Consider the following 24152-nt stretch of genomic DNA (forward strand, 5'->3'; position numbering starts at 1 on the left):
TGGCACCTACTCACTCTCACCTTCCTGTCCTCTGACCCTGACCTGTACCATTGTATGTGTGGCCATGGAGCTGAAGCTGATCTTTCTGAACCAATTCAGAATCTTTGTGGGATGCGGGCACTTGATAGGAAAAAAGCCCATATACCTGTAAGTGCCCGCTCAGGCTGGCATCTCGGTCACTCACCTGTAGCGCACCTGCTCCACAGTGTCGTGGGTGAGCTTGCTGCTGATGTTCTGGCTGTGAGGATTACCTGGCAGGTTACAAAGACAAAGCCATCAAGTCACTTACTACTTATGGTCTTTCTTTTTGGGTCCCTACAAAACCCTCTCCTTCCATTCCTCAAAAAGTTAAGCATAAAACTATCATATGATCCAGAGATTCCACTCCTATAGATTCAAAATAAATGAAAACATGTCGAAAAGAAGATTCATGCCATGATTGTTTACAGAAGCTCTATTTGTAAAGCCAAATTCTGGGAACATAAATGTACACCAACTGGTGAACAAGTAGATAAAATGTAACATATCTATACAATGGAAAATTATTTGGCAGTAAAAAGGAACAAACTACTGGCTATGTCAAGCATGAACCTCAAAAACATGCTAAGTAAGACAAGATGGAACTGGAGTAGGCGAACGTACCAAGATCCACCTCCCAGAACCAAAGTGGATTACAAACTAATTTTAAGAACTATCATCTGGAAAAACCAACTTTGAACTAAACTAAGAGGACTCTTCAACCAAGGAACATTGAAGAAGCCACACCGAGACTGGTAGGAAGAGCGAAAACGCAGAGAGGGCTGCCCAGCTATCCAGAGAGAATGGCAGCGGTGAGAGACTCGCATGGTGGGAAGTGAGTTTAGCAGAGTGGGAGGGTCCTGAGTCCCAGGAACAAAGCCCCAGCCTGCAGCCCCAGAGCCTAGAAGAGACGTATGGACAGTATTTAGCTGGAAACAAGTCAGGATACTGTTTGTGAGAAAGAAACTGATTTCTCAGACCCAGGATTCTTCTTAAAGGGACCGCGCAGAACACCTCTCTCACAACCACTCACCCGGGGCTCCGGGGGACGGGAAGAGAGGAGAGGACTGGAATAGCAGGAAGAGAGTGTAATCTAGGAGGCACAGGGAGAAGCATTTGGGGAGACAGCCACCCTAACCCCTGGGACGAGTCACTCCCCAAATCTGAAGTGAATATTTCCCCTGGAAACAGCAATACCAGTAAAGGGAAGCAGGACACCAGCCAAACAAGCTCTCCCACGGCACTCAGAGCAGAGTCGCTAGAAGGAGGGAGCTTTCAGGACTACAGTAGTGAGTCTTAGGGTCTGAGCTACAGCACCCGCACCCCACATGGCTGAGGGCTCGCTGGAGGGTATGTGGAGGTGGGCTGTGGAAGCGCGGTTCTGTTGGCAAGGGCAGAAGCCAGCTAGCCACCACTGGGCCCAGGTGTGAGCTCAGTCTTGCCCGGCTGGGGAGGAGGGGGCATGCAAAAGCGGTCAAGCCCAGCAGCAGACAGCCTGCAATCCAGCCTGCGGAAGAAGGGCGGGAACCCCGGAAGGGGTGGAGACAAGCCCTTGAGCAAGGGCGTAGGAGCACAGCCTTGCCCCGCCCGCAGAACCAATGCTTGTGGCCTGACTTGGGAGCCAGCTCCTCCCACAGAGGTGGAGCCAAAAACCGAGAACGGGCGGAGTCCCGCGGGACCTGTGGAGCCAAGGCTTGCAGCCGTCCCACAAGCGGGCTCCTCCTGCAAGGTGAGAACGAAAGCCCAGAAACAGGCGGAGACCCGCAGCTGAGCAAAGGTGCTCGCCACTGCCCTCAGGGCCAAGCATAACACCACCCACGGGAGCAGGGCAAAGGCCAAGGCCACCAAGGCTTGTACACCCGAGCTCGTGATTACAGTCACTCCCGTGAAGGAGAGGGGGAAACCACAAAAACAGCCCCAGTGGGCAGGCACTGGCAACGCCCATACCCAAATGCCCTAGGCAGCAACAGGAGAGGGGGTGGTGGGCCTGCAGACAGACCATACCTAGGGAACAGAGGCCACACTCAGTGGATTCCAGTGGCCAAAAGCTTCCTTAACACAGAGAAACTGAGAAGGCAGAGAAATACAACACTAATGAATCAAGAGAAATCCCCAGAATAGGACATGAATAAATCAGATATAACCAAATTACCAGATACAGAGTTTAAAATAACGATTGTTAGGATGCTCAAAGATATTAGAACCACCATAGATGGCCATTACGAACACCTAAATAAAGAGATAGCAAATATAAAAAAGGACATCGAAATAATAAAAAAGAATCAGTCAGAAATGACAAATACAATATCAGAAATGAAGAACATAATTGAAGGAATTAAAAGCAGAATGGATGAAGCTGAGAATCGAATCAGCGAGTTAGAGGACAAGATAAATGAAGACACAGAGGCAGAGCAGAAAAAAGAAAAGAGATTCAAAAAGTCTGAGAAAACTCTAAGAGAGTTCTGTGACAACATGAAGAGAAATAACATCCGCATTATAGGGGTCCCTGAAGAAGAAGAGAAAGAACAAGGGATAGAGACTTTGTTCAAGCATATCATAGCTGAAAACTTTCCTCAATTAAGGCAGGAAAACATCTCACATGTTCAAGAAGCACAGAGAACTCCATTAAAGAGAAACCCAAAGAAACCAACACCAAGACACATCATAATTAAAATACCAAAGCTAAGTGATGAAGAGAAAATATTAAAAGCTGCTAGAGAAAAAAAGACTATCACCTACAAAGGAGCCCCTATAAGAATGACTTCCAACTTCTCAACAGAAACACTTGAGGCCAGAAAGGAATGGCAAGAAATGTTCAAAGTAATGCAGAACAAGAGCCTACAACCAAGAATACTTTATCCAGCAAGGCTATTATTTAAAATTGAAAGAGAAATAAAAGGCTTTCCAGACAAAAAAAATAACTAAAACAATTCACTACAACCAAACCAATGCTTCAAGAAATGCTAAGGAGCCTGTTGTAAACAGATCAAAGAAGAAAACGAATATAGCAAAAGAGGAATACAAATTTAAAGAATAAAATGGCAATAAACAATTACATATGAATAATAACCTTAAATGTAAATGGATTAAATGATCTGATCAAAAGACGTAGGGTAGCTGTATAGATAAGAAAACAGGACCCATACATATGCTGTCTATAAGAGACACACTTTAAAACAAAAGATGCACATACACTGAAGATAAAAGGATGAAATAAAATATTTCATGCAAATGGAAATGAAAAAAAAGCTGGGGTAGCAATATTTATATCAGACAAAATGGACTTTAAAACAAAAACTATAGTTAGAGATAAAGAAGGCCACTATATAATGATAAAGGGAGCAATCCAACAGGAAGATATAACTGTAATAAATATCTACGCACCTAATATAGAAACACCTAAATATATAAAGCAGACTTTGATGGATTTAAAGGGCGAGATCAACAGCAATACTATAATAGTAGGGGATTTCAATACCTCACTAACATCACTAGATAGATCCTCAAGAAAGAAAATTAACAAAGAAACAGCAAACTTAAAGGACATACTAGATCAACTCGTTTTAATAGATATCTTCAGAACCTTTCACCCTAAAGCAGCAGAACATACATTCTTTTCAAGTGCTCATGGTACATTCTCTAGAATAGACCACATGTTAGGGCACAAAAGCGGTCTCAGCAAATTTAAGAAGATTGAAATTATATCGAGCACTTTCTCTGATCACAATGGCATGAAACTAGAAATCAACCACAACAGAAAAACTGAAAAATACTCAAACACTTGGAAACTAATTAGCATGTCATTAAATAACGAATGGGTAAATAATGAGATCAAAAAAGAAATTTAAAAATTCCAAGAAATGAGCGATAATGAACATACATCAACACAAAATTTATGGGACACAGCAAAAGCAGTCCTGAGAGGAAAGTTCATAGCATTACAGGCATACCTCAAGAAGCTAGAGCCATGGCCAGTTGGCTCAGTGGTAGAGCGTCGGCCTGGCGTGCATAAGTCCCGGCCTCGATTTCCAGCCAGGGCACACAGGATAAGCGCCCATCTGCTTCTCCACCCCTCCCCCTCTCCTTCCTCTCTGTCTCTCTCTTCCCCTCCCGCAGCCGAGGCTCCATTGGAGCAAAGATGGCTCGGGCGCTGGGGATGGCTCTTTGGCCTCTGCCCCAGGCACTAGAGTGGCTCTGGTCGCGGCAGAGCGACGCCCCGGAGGGGCAGAGCATCGCCCCCTGGTGGGCAGAGCGTCGCCCCCTGGTGGGCAGAGCGTCGCCCCCTGGTGGGCGTGCCGGGTGGATCCCGGTCGGGCGCATGCGGGAGTCTGTCTGACTGTCTCTCCCCATTTCTAGCTTCAGAAGCTAGAAAAAGCTCAAATAAACAACTTTACCCTACATCTAAAAGAACTAAAAAAAAAAAAAACAGCAAGTAAAGCCCAGAGCTAGTATAAGGAAGGAAATAATAAAGATCAGAGCAGGAATTAATGACATAGAGGCTAAAGAAACAATACAGAGGATCAATGAAACCAGGAGCTGGTTCTTTGAAAAGGTAAAGAAGGTCGATGAACCTTTAACCAGACTCACCAAGAAAAAAAGAGAGAGGACTCAAATAAATAAAATTAGAAACGAGAGTGGAGAAATAACAACTGACATAACAGAAATACAAAATATTGTAAGAAAATATTATGAAGAACTGTACACCAAGAAACTAGACAACCTAGGTGAAATGGACAAATTCCTTGAAACATATAATCTTCCAAAAATTAATCTGGAAGAATCAGAAAACCTAAACAGACCAATTACAACAAATGAGATTGAAACAGTTATCAAAAAACTCCCAGCCCTGGCCGGTTGGCTCAGTGGTAGAGCGTCGGCGTGGCATGCAGGAGTCCCGGGTTCAATTCTCGGTCAGGGCACACAGGAGAAGTGCCCATCTGCTTCTCCACCCCTCCCCCTCTCCTTCCTCTCTCTCTCTCTTTTCCCCTCCCGCAGCCAAGGCTTCACTGGAGCAAAGTTGGCCCGGGCGCTGAGGATGGCTCTGTAGCCTCTGCCTCAGGCGCTAGAATGGCTCTGGTTGCAACAGAGCAACGACCCAGATGGGCAGAGTATCACTCCCTGGTGGGCGTGCCGGGTGGATCCCGGTTGGGCACATGCGGGAGTCTGTCTGACTGCCTCCCTATTTCCAACATCAGAAAAATACAAAAAAAAAAAAAAAAAACCTCCCCAAAAAGAAAAGTCCTGGGCCTAATATTCAAAGAAGAACTAACTCCTATCCTTCTCAAGCTATTTCAAAAAATTCAAGAGGAAGGAAGACTTCCAAGCTCCTTTTATGAGGCAAGCATAATTCTGATTCCAAAACCAGGCAAAGACAACCCAAAGAAAGAAAATTATAGGCCAATATCCCTGATGAATTTAGAGGCTAAAATCCTCAATAAAATGTCAGCAAACCGGATCCAGCAATATATAAAAAAAATCATATACCATGATCAAGTGGGATATATTCATGGGAGGCAAGGCTGGTACAATATTCGCAAATCAATCAATGTGATTCATCACATAAACAAAAGGAAGGAGAAAAACCACATGATAATTTCAATAGATGCAGAAAAAGCATTTGATAAAATCCAGCACCCATTCATGATCAAAACTCTCAGCAAAGTGGGAATACAGGGAACATACCTCAACATGATAAAGGCCATCTATGACAAACCCACAGCCAACATCATACTCAATGGGCAAAAATTAAAAGCAATCCCTTTAAGATCAGGAACAAGGAAGCGGTGCCCCCTTTCACCACTCTTATTCAACATAGTTCTAGAAGTCCTAGCCACAGCAATCAGACAAGAAAAAGAAATAAAAGGCACCTAAATTGGAAAAGAAGAACTAAAACTATCATTATTTGCAGATGATATGATATTGTATATAGAAAACCCTAAAGTCGCAGTCAAAAAACTACTGGACCTGATAAGTGAATTCAGCAAGGTGTCAGGATATAAAATCAATACTCAGAAATCAGAGGCATTTTAATATATCAACAATGAACAGTCAGAAAGAGAAATTAAGGAAGCAATCCCCTACACCATTGCAACCAAAAAAATAAAGTACCTAGGAATAAATTTAACCAGGGAGATTAAAGACTTGTACTCGGAAAATTATAAAACATTGATAAAAGAAATCAGGGAAGATACAAACAAGTGGAAGCATATGCCGTGCTCATGGTTAGGAAGAATAAACATCATTAAAATGTCTATATTACCCAAAGCAATTTATAAATTCAATGCAATACCAAATAAAATGTCAATGACTTACTTCAAAGATATAGAACACATATTCCAAAAATTATATGGAACCAAAAGAGAACATGAATAGCCTCAGCAATCTTGAAAAGGAAGAATAAAGTGGGAGGTATCACACTTCCGGATATCAAGTTATACTACAAGGCCATTATACTCAAAACAGCCTGGTACTGGCATAAGAACAGGCATATAGATCAATGTAACAGAACTGAGAACCTACAAATAAACCCACACTTTTATGGACAACTGATATTTGACAAAGGAGGTAAGAGCATACATTGGAGTAAAGACAGCCTCTTCAACAAATGGTGTTGGGAAAATTGGACAGCTACCTGAAAAAAAATAAAATTAGACGACCAACTTACACCATTCACAAAAATAAACTCAAAATGGATAAAAGACTTAAATGTAAGCCATAACACCATAAGCATCTTAGAAGAAAACATAGGCAGTAAGCTCTCTGACATCTCTCGCAGCAATATATCTGCTGATTTGTCTCCACAGGCAAGTGAAATAAAAGACAGGATAAACAAATGGGACTTTCTCAAACTAAAAAGCTTCTGCACAGCTAAAGACAGTAAGAACAGAATAAAAAGACAAACTACACAATGGGAGAATATATTTGACATAGCGTCTGACAAGGGGTTAATAACCAAAATTTATAAAGAACTTGTAAAACTTAATACCAGGAAGACAAACAATCCAATCCAAAAATGGGCAAAAGAAATGAATAGACACTTCTCCAAAGAGGACATACAGATGGCCAATAGGCATATTGCCGGGGTCCAGCCCCGGGGGGGATCCAGGGGTCCCACAGGAGGAGACGGCGTCAGCGAAAATGGAGTGAGAGAGCCGAATTCTTTATTCTCTGGTTAGCATTTACTGCCAGGCATCTCTCTCAATGGCTGGTCAAACATTACTTTTTATGCATACACACTGAGTTACAGTCACATGGTATTTTGTTTCACTATGGTTACATGTTTCCAGATAACAGTTAATTCATATCTATAAGCTACAAGTCAGGTGGTAAGTTATTCAAAGTACAGTTATACAATAGTAATAATAATATTGGTACAAACTTCTAAAAGATTAGTACTAATTAATAACTCTATTTTACTCTTGTTGTGAGTCAAGGGCACAGAAAGAGATAGCAGACGAAATCATCAAGGACTAGCAGAGGACCACCGCTTGCTCAGGGAAATAGCCTTGAGTTCATGTAGTGTCCTAATTCTTTTTTCACAAGACTACAAAAGGCTTGCTATTAAGAAACTGACATAGTATAAAGAGTAATTTTTACTTAAAGATACATAGAGTGCACCTGCAAGATAGCTAGTAGCAACATAATATCAGAAGGCATTAGTTGCTACTGCTGCTATGAATCCCACCACATACCTCTCCTATTCTTAGAAAATACAAAAATCTCATGAGAATGTTTTACTGAGAAAAGCCCAGCAACTGCCTTCAGTGACAAAACAAGTCTTTTAACAAAACATTCTTTACTAGCCAGCTGCACTCCTATTCAAGGCCACTCAACAGGCCACTCCACTACACTTTACCTAAGATTCTAATGTCTAGTTAAACTTTATTCATTTACTATATTCATACACTAGTTAAGTTCTAACTTTATTCTTTCTAACATGATTAATAAGAAGAAGTTTTTCTACAAACTTAACCCTTTATGAGGGATATCATGGCCAGCCTCTTATGTTTATGAGCCCAGTTCAAGGGGCTTACAGGCTTTTCTGTGCAACTTACACCTTCTGTCTCATTTCCAAAGAAATTACTACAAATCTACAGGGAAAGCATGGTACTATTATCCCTGTGCCATAAATAATAGCACACACCCAGAAAAGGGGGGAATATAAGGCCAGATTAATTCAAAAGATTAAAGGGGGGAGTATCGTTGTGCCTATCCTTTGCGGTGACTTTGTCAACCCGCAGCTGTTGGTCTTACTGCGGTGACTCTATCTTCTTTTGCTGTGACTTTGTCAACCAGTAGTTGTGGATCTTCTTCTGCTGTGACCTAGTTAGCCAGCATTAGTGGATCGGCTCCCGACAGCATATAAAAAAATGCTCAATATCACTAATCATTAGAGAAATGCAAATTAAAATCACAATGAGATATCACCTCACACCAGTCAGAATGGTGCTCATCAACAAAACAACACAGAATAAGTGCTGGCGAGGATGTGGAGAAAAGGCAACCCTCCTACACTGCTGGTGGGAATGCAGACTGGTGCAGCCACTGTGGAAAACAGTATGGAGATTCCTCAAGAAATTAAAAATCGATTTGCCTTTTGATCCAGCTATACCACTGTTAGGAATATACCCCAAGAACACCATAGCACTGTTTGAAAAGAAGAAATGCACCCCCATGTTTATGGCAGCATTGTTCACAGTAGCAAAGATCTGGAAACAGCCCAAGTGTCCGTCAGTGGATGAGTGGATTAAAAATAGTACATATATACTATGGAATACTACTCAGCCATAAGAAATGATGACATCAGATCATTTACAATAACATAGATGTACCTTGATAACATTATACTGAGCGAAATAAGTAAATCAGTAAAAACTAAGAACTATATGATTCCATACATAGGTGGGACATAAAAATGAGACTCAGAGACATGGACAAGAGTGTGGGGGTTATGGGGTAGGGGGGAGGAGAGGGAGGGGGTTGGGGGAGGGGAGGAGCACAAAGAAAACCAGTTAGAAGGTGACGGAAGACAATTGGACTTTGGGTGATGCGAATGCAGCATAATCAAATGTCAAAATAACCTAGATATGTTTTCTCTGAACATATGTACCCTGATTTATCAATGTCACCCCATTAAAATTAATCAAAAAACAAAAACAAAAACATGCTAAGTGTGAGATGACAGACACAAAGATCACATATTGTATGATTCCATTTATATAAAATGCCCAGCCAAGGCAACTGTATAGAGATATAGAAAGTAGTAGATTAGTTGTTGCCTGGGGCAAGGGTGAGGGAATGGAGTTGGGGGAGGTTAAGGGGTTGGGGGAACAACAAAATCAACTATGACTGGGCATCAGAGATTTTATTAGGGAATGAAAATATTCTAAATGATTTAGAGTGATGATTGTCCTAAAAATCATTGTACATTTGAAATAGGTAAATTTTATTAACATAAAATATAACTCAAGAAAGCTGTTAGGCCCTGACCAGTTGGCTCAGCAGTAGATCATCGGCCCAGAATATGAAAGTCTTAGGTTCAATTCTGGTCAAGGCACACAGGAGAAGCCACCATCTGCCTCTCCATCCCTCTCCCTCCCCCTTCTCTCTCTCTCTCTCTCTCTCTTCCCCTTCCATGGCTCGAATGAGCAAGTTGGCCCTGGGTGCTGAGAATGGCTCCATGGCCTCGCCTCAGGCACTAAAAATAGCTCAGTTGCCAAACAACAGAGCAGCAGCCCCAGATGGGCAGAGCATCACACAGGGGCATTGCCAAGTGTAACCCAATCGGAGCACTCTGCCTCTCTGCCTCTCACTTGATGATGATGATGATGATGATGATAATAATAATAATAGTAAAAGCTGTTACACAAACCAAACAAACAAAGCCCTTCCTCACTAGTAAAAGAAGACGGGATCTAGGAAGCACATTTTGGAACTGGAAGTTAGTTCAGAGGCAGCCAGGCCAATGCAAGAACCTTTTCTACAAGTTTTCCAACAGGTGGTTAGCCTGGTTCTGTTCATTAACTGCAAGGAGCCAAATCCCCAACCTCAGGAGGCTGTCCTTTCCCTTAACCATGAGGCAGAGCCCTCTGTTGCCCTGCACTCACAACCTTGCTAGTGGTACTGTTTATGCAGAAACACAAATGTCTCCTCCTCCTAATGTGTGAAGGTGGCACTGTCATGACTCTTAGCCACCCATTCTCAAGGCCCCCCCAATTTCACCTTTCCTTTATCAGTTTCTAGTTTTTCTCCTCCCTGCCCATCCTGGTGTGCCCCCTGAGTGTGTCCCAGAATATCATTATCTCCCTCAAAACATGGCCCCAAGATGTGAACACAGACATTCAAAGGACCTAACCTGCAAGGCCCGGTACATGTGCAGGTTAAAGCAAATACTGGGCTTGTTTGTTTTAGAGTCTTTGTTTTTGTTTTCTCAAATCACACTGGATGTTTGGCCATTGAAGCTACCGATGTTCCTTTTCCCTACCAGCTAGTAACCTGTGGGATTTGGCATCTAGGCGGGTTGCCTGTCTTCACCTTGGTTTTCAGTCTGGTTTCATTATGACTACCTGTAATCTCACTTCTGTCATCTCTCAAGTCAGCACCTTTCCCACAATTATGACTCTTGCAAAGGTTTGAAAAAGATAATTGCAGGTCTCTGAAAACCATGGCTTAAAGTCAAGATAAAGCTCCTCATGGGCATCTTCCCTGAGGACTGTTCCCCCACACTTAAACATCTGCTGGCCACCAGAGCCTTAGTGTGGCATGACAGACAGTCAGGAACAAAAGTAGCCTGGGGGAGGGGAAGCACTTGCACTCTGTGGCCAAACTGCCTAGAGGCTCAGCTCCCCCAACTTCCCGCAGCTCCAGCACTTCCTGACGATGTGGCCTCAGAGTAATTACCTGCCCTCTCTGGGGCCTGTTTTCTCACTTGTGCAACAGGAGTGTAAACAGAACCTGTACTTTAGCTTGTCCTAAGAACGGAGAGATAATGCAGATGAAGCACTTGGAACAGCACCTGAAGTGCAATGAGTGCTCAGTCGTTATTATTACTATCTATTGCTATTATCATTACCACTGTTATGTCTGCTACGACTGTCATTTCAAACTCCCTTTCTATATTTATCTCCTGATCACATCATGCTGCCAGTTAAAGCCTTCAGTGACTGGCCACCATTTCTAGAATAAAGATCAAGCTCTACAGAGCACCTATCATGTATATCTACCTACCACACCATTCATACCTCCACTGCTCTCTTCCCCTCCCTCTGTGTTCCTGGGCTGGCTCCGGAAACCAGAGCAGGGCCTTGGCTCATGCTGTTCCCTCTGCCTGGAAAGCCCTTCTCCTCTTTTCTGAGGGAATTCCTGTTCATCCTCCAGCATCAACCCCTAAGGAAACTTCCCTGACATTCACACTGCTGACCCACTGTCTCTCTGCAAAGCCCACTTAGCAGTGGTGGGATTCAGCCAGTTCACATGGGTTCAGTAGAAGCGGTACCTAATTTTTTGTTGAGTTCAGTGAACAGGTTGTTAAAATGGCACTTGTAATCAGGGTTCTCTCTAAGGTGGGCGTCTGGCAGCTGCCCAATGTGGAAATCACAAATTTACATTCCTTACTCTTTTTTTAACGTTCATCTGCACAATGGCGTATTCTAAGCACCCAAAGTAATGTTCATTCCGTTCACAGGTGAAAATATTTGATGGAATTATGCTTGTAATGTTTATTTATTCATTTCATAAAACTCATTATACCTTTGATAAAATATTACATTTTAATTCCCTTGCGTTTGTTACTTCAGTAAACAAGCATATAACCTAAAGAGAAAAAGCACCAAACAACCAGGGGGTGACAAGCTGTCATTGGAAATATCTTAAATAACTGTTTTTTGTCAGGTATTAATATTTTTTCATTAATATTTTAAAACTCTTTCTTATAACATAATGTAGTTTTGTGTACCTCTTTTATTGTTATTTAAGTATTAAATGCATGAAATAATAAATTACCTTTTGGTATATCTTTTTTACACTTAAAATGGCCATTAGGGCAGAGAACCAGCTGTTAAATTATTTGAATCCCATCACCGCCCTACGGCACCAGAGGCCTTTGGTTCACAAGCCTTCACACAGTTGGTAATTTACATTTATTTGGATATCTCTTGATTACGGTCTTGCCTTGACTAGACAGAGTCTATGAAGGCAAGGACTGTTTACTTTGTTCCCTAAGTGGCTGAACAGATGTTCATGGAATGAATGAATGAATGTTCCTCCTGTTGTCCCATCTCCTGCACAGTGCCGCCCCACAGGGTCATGACACCACCAAACAAAGCACCATGTACAGCTCCTCTGTGCTCTTCTTGATGCCAACCCCTTTTTTTGGAAATAACCCACGTGTCCTTGAGCTGGTTCTCCCGCCCGGGAGCATACGTGTTACAGGGAGTGACGTGTGTTTGCCCAAACCCCTCTTCATCGCACATATTCGGCTTTGGGTGCTCAGCTCAGTCCCAGCCTATTATTCCAACATTTATTAAGCAGAAATCTATCAGCTGAATGTAGCTGACTCATGTTCAGTGCAAAAATCAATTATGGTGCGTTTTTCTTTACCATAGACATTTTCCATGAGATCACGAGTGAAGCTTGTGAGCTGGCTCTGGGGGAACAGTGTGGCTCCTGCATGGTCAAGGTAGACAGTTCCTGAAAGACAGCACAAAATAAAGCTGCGGTTACTTTTCCAAGGTTTTGCCCACTTGTTTTACTGAAATCTGATTTGTGTGAGCAATGCCCATCTGATGCTCTGAGATATAACATCAGGTCGCTCATATCTCCCAGCCTCTCGATTTGGGCTTTTTAATCCAAGTATAGATCTGAGCCATGGAAAAACTGCACTTCCAATAATTAATGACCTTGAGAGCCCTGAGAGATCATTCCTGAATAACCAGCTCTCTTATGAACCTGGAAGAGCATCTCACACAGAGGTGGAGCCCAACAGAGGTCTGGGATTAATGCCAGCAATGCTAGTTCACCTGAAGACTCACACCCCCGTCTGGATTTCTGTGCTGCTTCCTGGTGGGTGCCTCCTGATTCTGCTCCCCTAGAGTGAATTCTACCTCCCTCCGAAGCTTTGAGAGCTTTAGAATACTAGTACTTTAAATGATCTTTCTTGCCTCTCTCATAAACAGAGAAAGGCAAGTTTAAATGAGAATAAGATACCAAGGTTTACCCATCAGATGGCCAAGATCAAAAGATTGAATAACTCACTGTGTGGGGAGCGGGTAGGGAAACAGGCCCACGGGTACATGGCTCACAGGTAGGAGGCACAACTCTTTATGGACAGCAATTTGGCAATATACGTAACACTTTAAAATGCAAACTCTCTTTGGCCTAGCAATTACTCTTCTAGGAATTTCTTTTTTTTTTTTTTTACAGAGACAGAGAGAGTCAGAGAGAGGGATAGATAGGGACAAAGAGACAGGAATGGAGAGAGATGAGAAGCATCAATCATCAGTTTTTTGTTGCGACACCTTAGTTCAGGGGTTGGGAACCTTTTTGGCTGAAAGCACCATGAACGCCACATATTTTAAAATGTAATTCCATGAGAGCCATACAACGACCCATGTAGGTTACGTATTATACAATAAAAATTTGGTGTTGGCCCTGGCCGGTTGGCTCAGTGGTAGAGCGTCAGCCTGGCATGCAGGAGTCCCGGGTTCGATTCCCGGCTGGGGCACACAGGAGAAGCGCCCATCTGCTTCTCCACCCCTCCCCCTCTCCTTCCTCTCTGTCTCTCTCTTCCTCTCCTGCAGCCAAGGCTCCATTGAAGCAAAGATGGCCCTGGCGCTGAGGATGGCTCTGTGGCCTCTGCCTCAGGCACTAGAATGGCTCTGGTCGCAACAGAGCAATGCCCGGATGGGCAGAGCATCGCCCCCTGGTGGGTGTGCCGGGTGGATCCTGGTCGGGCGCATGCGGGAGTCTGTCTGACTGCCTCCCTGTTTCCAGCTTCGGAAAAATACAAAAAAATTTAAAAAAAAAATAAAAAAATAAAAAATAAAAATTTGGTGTTGTCCCGGAAGACAGCCATGATTGGCTCCAGCCATCCACACCATGAACATGAGCAGTAGGAAATGAATGGATTGTAATACATGAGAATGTTTTATATTTTTAAAGTTATTATTTTTTTATTAAAGATTTGTCTGCGAGCCAGTTGTAGCCATCAAAAGAGCCACATCTGGCTCATGAGCCATAGGTTCCCGACCCCTGCCTTAATTGTTCATTGATTGCTTTCTCATATGTGCCTTGACCACAGGCCTTCAGCAGTCCGAGTAACCCCTTGCTCGAGCCAGCAACCTTGGGTCCAAGCTGGTGAGCTTTGCTCAAACCAGATGAGCCCGTGCTCAAGCTGGTGACCTCGGGGTCTCGAACCTCTTTCGCATCCCAGTCCGATGCTCTATCCACTGCACCACCGCCTGGTCAGGCACTCTTCTAGGAATTGATCTCATAAATAACCGTTCTTTTGTAAAATGGCCTGTCTATGAGGATATTCAATGCAGCATTGTCTGCCATAACAAAAGATCAGAAATGACTTCAATGTTCATCACCATGTATTTAAAATAAAGATTTATTGTACACCCATCTAGTACTTTAAAAGTACTAATAGGGAACAAAATCTGAGACACATTTGCAAGAAAATACAATGTAAATAGATCCATTTATTCATTTATGTAACAAATATTTTTTGTTCTGTGCAGGATAAGTTTTGTTTGTTTTACAACAGGTTTGTTGCAATATTCACATATCATAAAATTCACCCTTTTAAAGTATACAATTTAATGGTTTTAGTACATTTATAGTTGTGCAACCATCACTATTAATTTTAGAACATTTTCATTCGTCCCAAAAAGAGACCCCACACACATTCCCAATCATTCGCAACCCACCCAGTCCCAGCCCTGGCAACTACTAATCTACTTTCTGTCTCCATATTTGCCCATTGTGGACATTTCACATAAATAAAATCATACCATATGTTGCTTTTTGTGTCTGACTTCTTTCACTTAGCATAATACTTTCCAGGTGCATCCATACTGTGGCTTGTATCAGAACTTCATTCCTTTTTATGACTGAATATTATCCCATTGTATGAAAAAACACATTTTGTTTATCTATTCATCTGCTGATGAATATTTGGGTTGTTTCCACTTTTTCCTCTACTATAAATAATGCTGCTATGCATATTTGTTGTGTACAGCATTTCTCCCATTCGGTGGGTTGTCCTTTCACTTTCATGATAGTATCCATTGAAGTGTTAAAGTTTTAATTATGATTAAGTCCAATTTGTTATTTTTGTTATTATTGTTGTTTTTATTTTATTTATTTATTTTGTATTTTTCTGAAGCTGGAAACAGGGAGGCAGTCAGACAGACTCCGCATGCGCCCAACCGGGATCCACCAGGCACGCCCACCAGGGGGCAATGCTCTGCCCATCTGGGGCGTCGCTCTGTTGCAACCAGAGCCATTCTAGCACCTGAGGCAGAGACCACGGAGCCATCCTCAGCGCCCCGGCCATCCTTGCTCCAATGGAGCTTTCGGCTGCGGGAGGGGAAGAGAGAGACAGAGAGGAAGGAGAGGGGGAGGGGTGGAGAAGCAAATGGGCGCTTCTCCTGTGTGCCCTGGCCAGGAATTGAACCCAGGACTCCTGCACACCAGGCCGACGCTCTACCACTGAGCCAACCGGCCAGGGCCTGTTGTTTTTATTTTTGGTGTCCAAAGAAACCATTGCCTAATCCAAGATCCTGATGATTTATGCTTATGCTTCAAAGAGTTTTATAATTCTTTCTCTAATATTTAGGTCTTTGATTCATTTTTGAGTTAAATTTTAAATACAGTGTGAGATAGGAATCCAACTTAATTCTTCTGCATATGGATATCAAGTTTTTCAACACCATTTGTTGGAGAGGCTATTCTTTCCCTTATTAAATAGTATCTGAATCCTCTTGAAAATCAATTTACCATAGGTGCATGGGTTTCTTTCTGGACTTGCAATTCTACTCCATTGGCCTGTATGTCTATTATTATGCCAATACCACACGATCTTGAACTTATACCAATACTTTGTATAAGTTTTACTTACTCTACTTTCATGAAAAGTGTGAGTCCTTCAACTTTGTTCTTTTTAAAGATTGCCTTGGCTATTATGGGTCCCTTGCATTCCGATATAAATTTAAGGATCAATTTATTAATTTCTATAAAAACGTACCTGGGATTTTGATAGGGATTATCTTGAATCTGTGGGCCAATTTGGGGAGCACTGCAATCTTAACAATACTAAGTCTTCCAATCCATGAATACAGTATATCTTTTCATTTATTTAGGTCTTTTTTATTTTTTTCAATGATGTTTTATAGTTTTTAGTGTATAAGTCATACTTCTTTTGATAAATTTATTCCTATTTATTTTATTCTTTTTGGTGCTTTTATTTCATTTTCATTGTGTTCATTGCTAGTATAGAGCAGTTGAAATAACATTTGTGTATGGACTTTGTATTCTGTAACCTTGATGAACTTACTTTTTAAATCTAGCAGTTCTGTGTGGATTCCTTAGGATTTTCTAAATACAAGATTATGTTATCAGCAAGTAGAGGTGTTTTACTTTTTCACTTCCAATCTGGGCACATTTTATGTCATTTTCTTGCCTAATCATCCTACCTAGATCCTCTAGTGCAGTGTTGAATAAAAGTGATGAGAACAGACATCCTTGTCTTGCTCCTAATCTTAGGGGACAGGAGACTGAATCTTTCACCATTAAGTATAATGTGAACTATGTTTTTTTTTTTTTAATTTTTGTAGATGGCTTTCATCAGATTGATTAAATTTCTTTCTAGTCCTAATTTATTGCATGTTTTTACCTCGTAAATATATTCTCTAGTCCAGAAAATTATTAAAATACTGCTCTCTTTTACTGAGGATTCAAAAATACAAAGGTACATAACCAAAGAAAGGCATTGGGGAAGATGCTTGTGTGACGTCCCAGTGCACAAGTAAAACCTGAGGGGCTGCTAGAGGCACCCCACACTTTGCCCACAGGCTTCCGCAGGGCAGGAAGCCCTTTGGAAGAAGGTTTCATTGGCCCTTGGTCCAGTACTTTGTGTGGCAAAACAAAGCAGCCATGTCAAGTCAACGAGAGCTCTGATCTCAGGAAAGGTCAGCCAGCACAGTGCTAACATAACAGAATCCAAGTCAACCAACCTTCACTGAATCCTGCTCCACCACTAGCCATTCTGGGTCCTGGTTCCTTCATTTGCAAATAAGATAAGAGTTAAATAAGTGGGTATATGACAGTGCCCAGTGTAGTTAGTGCTTGGCACACATTCCATAGGGCTCAGCTGTTATTAGAAGTAGGCAAATTACCCAAAGCCAGTTGGCATTAGGTCTTCAAGAAAGAAAATTTCAGTGCCTCTTTGAGGTCATGCTCCTTCAGTTCTCAGTTCCACTCAGGTGAGTGGCCATTAATTAGCACTCTGAAGCTTCAAGAACCAGTTAAATCCATCTGTTTATTCAATGTGCTCCTTTCACCAAGACAAATAAATTTCCATCCAAGTAATTAGGCAAACTATTTCAGACTAAAAGGTTAACTAACCATTTACCTATCCAGAGCTACCTCTTAACCAGACAAATTCTCAAATCTGCAGAAAATCTATGGAGAAAGGGAAAGGAAGAGGAAGTAAAAGTTACATTATCTTGACTCATTTTGTTTGTTTTTCCCTGTCCTATAAGGGAGGGTGTATATGTTCCAAGGCTCCTAGTGGTGGGAAGGGTGAGTTTAGTTTGTGAAGCCTACTTCAACCGCAATGTAGAGAAAATGCTGGGAACTTGCACAAAATAGACAAATAAATAAAAAGGATGCACACAACACTACCATGAGTGTAGACAGTCCCTAACTTATGATAGTTTGACTAATGATTGCTTGACTTGATGATGGTGGGAAAGCAAAACACATTCAGCAAAAACCGTACATATTTTGAATTTTGATCTTTTCCTGGTCTAATGATGTGCGGGATGTTCTTCTCTTGTGACTCTCAGCAGTGGCAGTGAGCCAGGGCTCCCAGACAGCCATGCCATCACAAGGGTAAACAACTGGTGCTATAGACTGCAGTGTCTTCATTGTGTTAGATGATTCTGCCCATCCATAGGTTAATGCAGTGTTCTGAGCATGTTTAAGGTAGGCTAGGCTAAGCTATGATGTTAAGTAGGTATATCAACTACAATTTTCAACTTATGATGGGTTTATCCAGAGGTAACCCCATGGTAAAGGGAGGAGCATCTGCACAGTAGATGTTAAAGGGGCTCTGAAGCCCAGCCTGAAATCCTGGCTATCCCATCTAAATTATACATCTGAGGAGAAAGATGCTGTTCTTTAAAGCAGGAGTCCCCAAACTACGGCCTGCGGGCCACATGTGGCCCCCTGAGGCCATTTATCCAGCCCCCCCCTGCACTTCCGGAAGGGGCACCTCTTTCATTGGTGGTCAGTGAGAGGAGCATAGTTCCCATTGAAATACTGGTCAGTTTGTTGATTTAAATTTACTTGTTCTTTATTTTAAGTATTGTATTTGTTCTCTTTTTGTTTTTTTACTTTAAAATAAGATATGTGCAGTGTGCATAGGGATTTGTTCATAGTTTTTTTATAGTCTGGCCCTCCAATGGTCTGAGGGACAGTGAACTGGCCCCCTGTCTAAAAAGTTTGGGGACCCCTGCTTTAAAGGATGACCATGAACACAGCTCTAGTTTCCCAGGGTTGTGTTGAGGGGTCAGCCAATGATTGTATGAGGAATCAGAGCTGGAGGGGATTAGGGGATTAGGTGCTAAAATAATTAGGAACTGAATGATAGCCTCTGGAACTTGTTTCAAAAGAATGGGAAGCCTATCTCCCTCCCTCTGCACCTGTAGGTGTTCATTGTATCCGTCTAATTCTGTGGATAGGAAATTTCCATAATAAAAAAGTCCAGAGAGCCTGACCAGGCAGTGGCACAGTGGACACAGCATTGACCTGAGACACTGAGAGCCCAGGTTTGAAACCCCGAGGTCACTGGCTTGAGCACAGGCTCACCAGCTTGAGCATGGGTCACCGGCTTGAGCATGGGATCATAGACATCACCCCATGGTCACTGGCTTGAACCCAAAGGTCGCTGGCTTAAAGCCCAAGGTCACTGGCTTGAACAAGGGGTCACTGACCCTATTGGAGGCCCCTCATCCCTGGTCAAGGCACATATGAAAAGCAATCAATGAACAACTAAAGTATCACAACAACGAGTTAATGCTTCTCATCTCCCTCACTGTCTGTCCCTGCCTCTCTTTCTCTCTCTAAAATAAAAAGAAGAGGAGGAGGAGGAGGAAGAGGAGGAGAAGAAAGAAAGAAAGAAGAAGAAGGAGGAAGAGGAGGAAGAGGAGGGGAAAAGGGAAAAAGTCTAGAGATAATGTGGAAGGAGAGTGACAAGGGGCTGTCTTCAGCAAGGAAATGTGCTTCTGTGAAGAATGGGGAGGGGGTAGAGCATGCTGGCCAGAAAGCCCCATTTTCCTCCTGAGCCTTCCCTACTTAACTATGAACAGGGGACATGCAAAGAGGAAGCCACAGCCTTCAAGGTCCCAAAGGGAAAAAAAGATTCGCTAACTGAAACATAAGGAAATGACCCAAAGAGCTAGAATCAGCTACCTGATTAATGAAATGTAAATCATGGTTGCTGTTCTGCCACAAGCAAGGAGAAGTCACCAACTGTTCAAGACAACAGATACACCTCACATCCGGTGCTGGCACCATGACCTGTCACTTAACCTGAGGACCCTCCTGGTTCCTGGCACTACTAGATTCTTAGGCCTCGAGGAGGCCCCTTACACAAGGTCTCTGGCAAAAGGGTCAGTCCTATCCTTGCAGTGATGGATGGGGAATGGCCAGAGGGCTAGCTTGAGCTTGATTTCAAATTTAACCAGCCCCTGTTCAATAGTTCTGAAACTATTGAGTTTCAGAACTCAAAGGCAGGATGTGATCCCTGTCCTCATGTCCAATTTACAGGCTCGCCTTGTACACAATACTAAAATTTCACAGTTTGCTAATTCTTCAAGTCCTCCAGCAGGCTAGAGTTTAGAGGCATTGTTCTAAGATGAGAAAAAGGAGGATGGGGCGGGGAGGGGTGGGTGGAGAAGCTGCTTGTGAGCCATCTCAGCGGACTGGAACGCAGCCTTCGGGCGCCGTGCCCAGCGGCCTTGGCCTCGGCCGGACCCCGCGCACTGCCCGCCCACACACCACTCCCTGGGCCCGGTGAGCATCAAACAGCCACTGCCACTGGACAGCCTGCATTTTGAAACCCCGGTTCCAGTTGGACCTCTGGAGTCAGTAGTCTTGAAGGCAGAATAAGCCCTGTACGGGATGGGGACAGGTGAAAAAGGTCTAGGTTGATCTTACGCCGCTGGAAAGTCAAAGGAGCAAGAGTAGCAAGACGTCTTGAGGCTGCAGGTGGGGCCTCAGGGAGCTATGTCCACGAAATGGACGCAGAGATGCGTCCCCCCAGGTCTTTCGATTTAAAATGCGCCTCAAATGAGGTAACGGGGCTCCCGCTGGGAGCAGAAAGCCCCGCGGCCGCCGCGCGCCCCGCACCCCCACTCCCACGCCGCCGGGGCAGCCCGGCGCAGGTGCCCTCCGCCTCCCCGGCCTCACCTGCCAGGCGGCCGAATTCGCGCGCCCGCAGCTCGCGCAGGCTGGGCGAGCCGTAGCCGTAGGCGAGGGGCTGCGCGCTCGAGTCCCGGAACCGCGCGAAAGCCGGCAGCTCGGCCGCGGGTTGTCCCGCCCCGTCGTCCATGACCCTGGCCTGCCCGCCGCGCTGTCCGGGCCGGCCCGGCCGGGGAGAGCCGGCCCACGAGGACTCCGCCCCGCCGCGCCCGGCCGCGCCTCCCGCCCGACGGCCGCACCGGGTCCGCCGCAGAGGGGCGGCGCGTCGGGGAACTGGCGCGGCCGGCCTGGGCGCGCTGACTCACGGAGTTTCGCTTCTTTCCTTTCCTCTTCCCACCTGGGGGCTGCGGGAGAGAATGCTCATTTTTGTCGCTTGTAACAGCTTCCCAGCGGAGCCCACGGAAACGCCCCAGGACACGGGGAATGCTAAATTCTCCTGTATCTGTGGTTCCACGGGGAGGCTGGTGAAAGAAGCCACAAGTTGCATTTTCCTGCTCGGCCTCCTCTGGCAGTCCTCCCCGCCCGAGTCCCCGGGGCCCGGGCTCTCACAGCTCCTGGGACGGCCACTCTCCGTGGTGGGACCCGAATGTGCGGCGCAGGGAGTGGGAAGGACTGCCCCGCCTGGCGCTCCCCGGAGAAGCGTGCGCTCGGCGTGTCTGAGAACGCGGCTGAGCAAAGGGCGGAGGAGGAAAAGGACTGGAGATTCAGGAGGCTGGTTAATGAAGTCTCGGCGGCTGCGCACCGTCCGAGCCCGGGTGGAGAGCGCCGGTTCCGCTCCGCCCTCGCGCCGACATCCTGGATCTGTCCCGGGACACCACTGCGTCAAATATGGAGAAACAGGCCAACCCTGCGTTCAGGAAGTGTTGGGTCGGGCTCCAGGGCGGGCGGGCAGGTGCACGAAATGGGGCCCAAGTATTAAATAGAGGGACCTCAGGTGCTATCCTAGGTGCGGGGCCCGTCTCGGGGGATGGAGTGAAAGGCAACCAGGTACTGGGGTTCCTGGCGAGGTGCACCGTGTGGCACCAAGCAGGGGAAGCGGTCGGCGTGCCGGGGTCCGAAGAGATTCAGATCTGGGTCGCGTGGGGGCCCAGGAGTGGCCACTGGCTCTGGAAGCGTATCGCGGTGGGACGAGGTGGGAAGGGCGCCCGAGTCAAAAACTCTCCGCGTGCATTGCAGCCGGGCCGGCGGTGGCATGAGTAACTGGAAGCTGCATGCAGCAGACTCCTGGGCCCAGCCTCTGCCTGTACAAAGCGCCAGGAGGGTTCTGCCCATTCTTTGACCCATTGTGTGTTACACAGCCCTGCCACCCCTGGCCTAGCGCCTCCACCACCACCCCATACCAGGTCTGGAAAAGGGTGCGTTGGGGCTACAGTCCTAGAACTGGTACCCCAGCGCCCTCGTGCCTCTGTAGCCTCTGCCCTAGACGGTCCCAGCTTCTCTGGCTCACTGCCCAATCCCCAGACCCTTCCTCCACAAGTATCACCACCAGTCCCACCCCCTTCTACAATAGATACCTTCTGACAACACTTGGAGCAGGCATCTTGGCCCTTATCCACTGCTCTTCCCCCTGTAAATGTGATTCCGAACAACAATAATAACAAAAGCTAGTGTTATGGAGCCGTCCTTGTGTGCCAGGCACTGCACTGGGCACAGGTACACTCTTACCTGTACTAATGATTCCACAACTAAATAAGCAGCTATAAGAGGTGGCTCTGACAAGTGGGGAAGCTGAGGCAGAGAAAGAATAATTGGCTCAATGGCACAAAGAAAATGGGACAAGCTAGTGCCTGGGAAGTCAGTCTACAGAGACCAACCAGATGTACTCAGCAATCTCTCTGGGGCCACTGTGGTTCGCGGGGCCTTGGTTTCCCCATCTCTAAATTGGGAGAGTGGCAAGGGTAGCTCCACCCCAAAACATGACTGTGTGAGCTCCTAACCCCTCGTGTTAATTCCTGCTTCCCAGTGAGGTTCTCTTCTAGGCCAGGCTGTTCTGGTATTAACTTGCATGAATCACTGGAAGTCTACTAAAATGCATATTCTGATTAAGTTTTGGGTGGGACCTGAGGTTCCGTGTTTCTAACTGGCCTGGGTGATGCAGACTCTAGGATCCATCAACTGTGCTCTGAGTGAGGGCCTAGGTCATTTCCCTGGGAAAGTAAGAAGTACTTCTGCTGGAGGTGTTCTGTGTCCAAGTAATAAATCCCAAATCCACAGGGTTGCTACTTTAGGACAAGCTCACCTGGTGAACAGTCTAAATGGGCCAAGTCAGAACTCTTTATTTATTTATTTAATTTTGTATTTTTCTGAAGCTGGAAACGGGGAGGCAGTCAGACAGACTCCCGTTTGCGCCTGACCGGGATCCACCCGGCATGCCTACCAGGGGACGATGCTCTGCCCATCCGGGGCTTAGCTCTGTCGCGACCAGAGCCACTCTAGCGCCTGGGGCAGAGGCCATGGAGCCATCCCCAGCGCCCGGGCCATCTTTTGTTCCAATGGAGCTTCGGCTGCGGCTGCGGGAGGGGAAGAGAGAGACAGAGAGGAAGGAGAGGGGGAGGGGTGGAGAAGCAGATGGGCACCTCTCCTGTGTGCCCTGGCCAGGAATCGAACCCGGGACTTCCACACGCCAGGCCGATGCTCTACCACTGAACTAACCAGCCAGGGCCCTATAATTCTATTTTTAATTTTTGTAGAACTGCTATACTGCTTTCCATAGCTGCACCATTTTACATTCTCAACAACAGTATACACGGTTACCAATTTCTCCCAATTTTTGACAACTCTTCATTTGCTTTTGTGTGATAGTAGCTATCTTACTGGGTGTGAGGTGACCTCTCACTGTTTTTTACTTTCATTTCCCTAATGATTAGTGATGTTGAACATTTTTCCTGTGCTTATTGGTCATCTGTACATCTTTGGAGAAATGTCTGTTCAAGTCCTTTGTCCATTTTGTCAGTTGGATTTTTTTTAATTGTTGAATTGTATGAGTTCTTTATGTATTCCGGATAATAACCCCTCAGCAGATGTATGATTTGCAATATTCTCCTATCCTGTAGGTTGCCTTTTCATTCTGTTGTGTCATTTGATGACAGTGTAAAACTCCTAAAGGTCATTAAAAATAACTTGAAGCTCTTGGCTCTGCCTAAGTTACTATATGCTCAGCCCTGTAGAGAGGTGCACTACGCCTCCAGCCACAGGCCACGTGGGCCGAGTGCCTTACCACTGCTTCAGGATGCGGGTGAGTACTGCAGGAGAGAGGGAGGGGGCTACTCCAATCAGGGAGTCCAGGGAACGTCTCCCAAAGGACGTATCCCTTTGACTTGGGCCACAGCAGTGAGCCTGTGAAAAAGAGAGTGTTGGGGAGACCAGGAGTCTCAGGCTCGAATTGGCACCAAGACTCCTTAAGCCTCTCCTGCCAGCAAGAACCTGTC

General features: G+C 45.0%; 1 protein-coding gene across 1 annotated transcript in view; it reads right to left on the bottom strand.

Moving 5' to 3' along the window:
* The window catches only part of MOCOS (molybdenum cofactor sulfurase), a 91836-nt gene extending 70834 nt beyond the window's left edge, over nt 1-21002 (bottom strand). The window contains exons 1-3 of the mRNA XM_066247374.1: nt 20713-21002; nt 12616-12705; nt 185-251 (exon numbers count right to left, since the gene is read on the bottom strand). Coding sequence (XP_066103471.1) covers nt 185-251; nt 12616-12705; nt 20713-20854 — 299 coding nt within the window. The 5' untranslated portion in view covers nt 20855-21002. The remainder of the gene's footprint in view (nt 1-184; nt 252-12615; nt 12706-20712) is intronic.
* Nucleotides 21003-24152: the final 3150 nt, after the last annotated feature.

The sequence above is a fragment of the Saccopteryx bilineata genome, chromosome 11 (genome assembly GCF_036850765.1).
Source record: "Saccopteryx bilineata isolate mSacBil1 chromosome 11, mSacBil1_pri_phased_curated, whole genome shotgun sequence".
Taxonomy (NCBI): Eukaryota; Metazoa; Chordata; class Mammalia; order Chiroptera; family Emballonuridae; genus Saccopteryx; species Saccopteryx bilineata.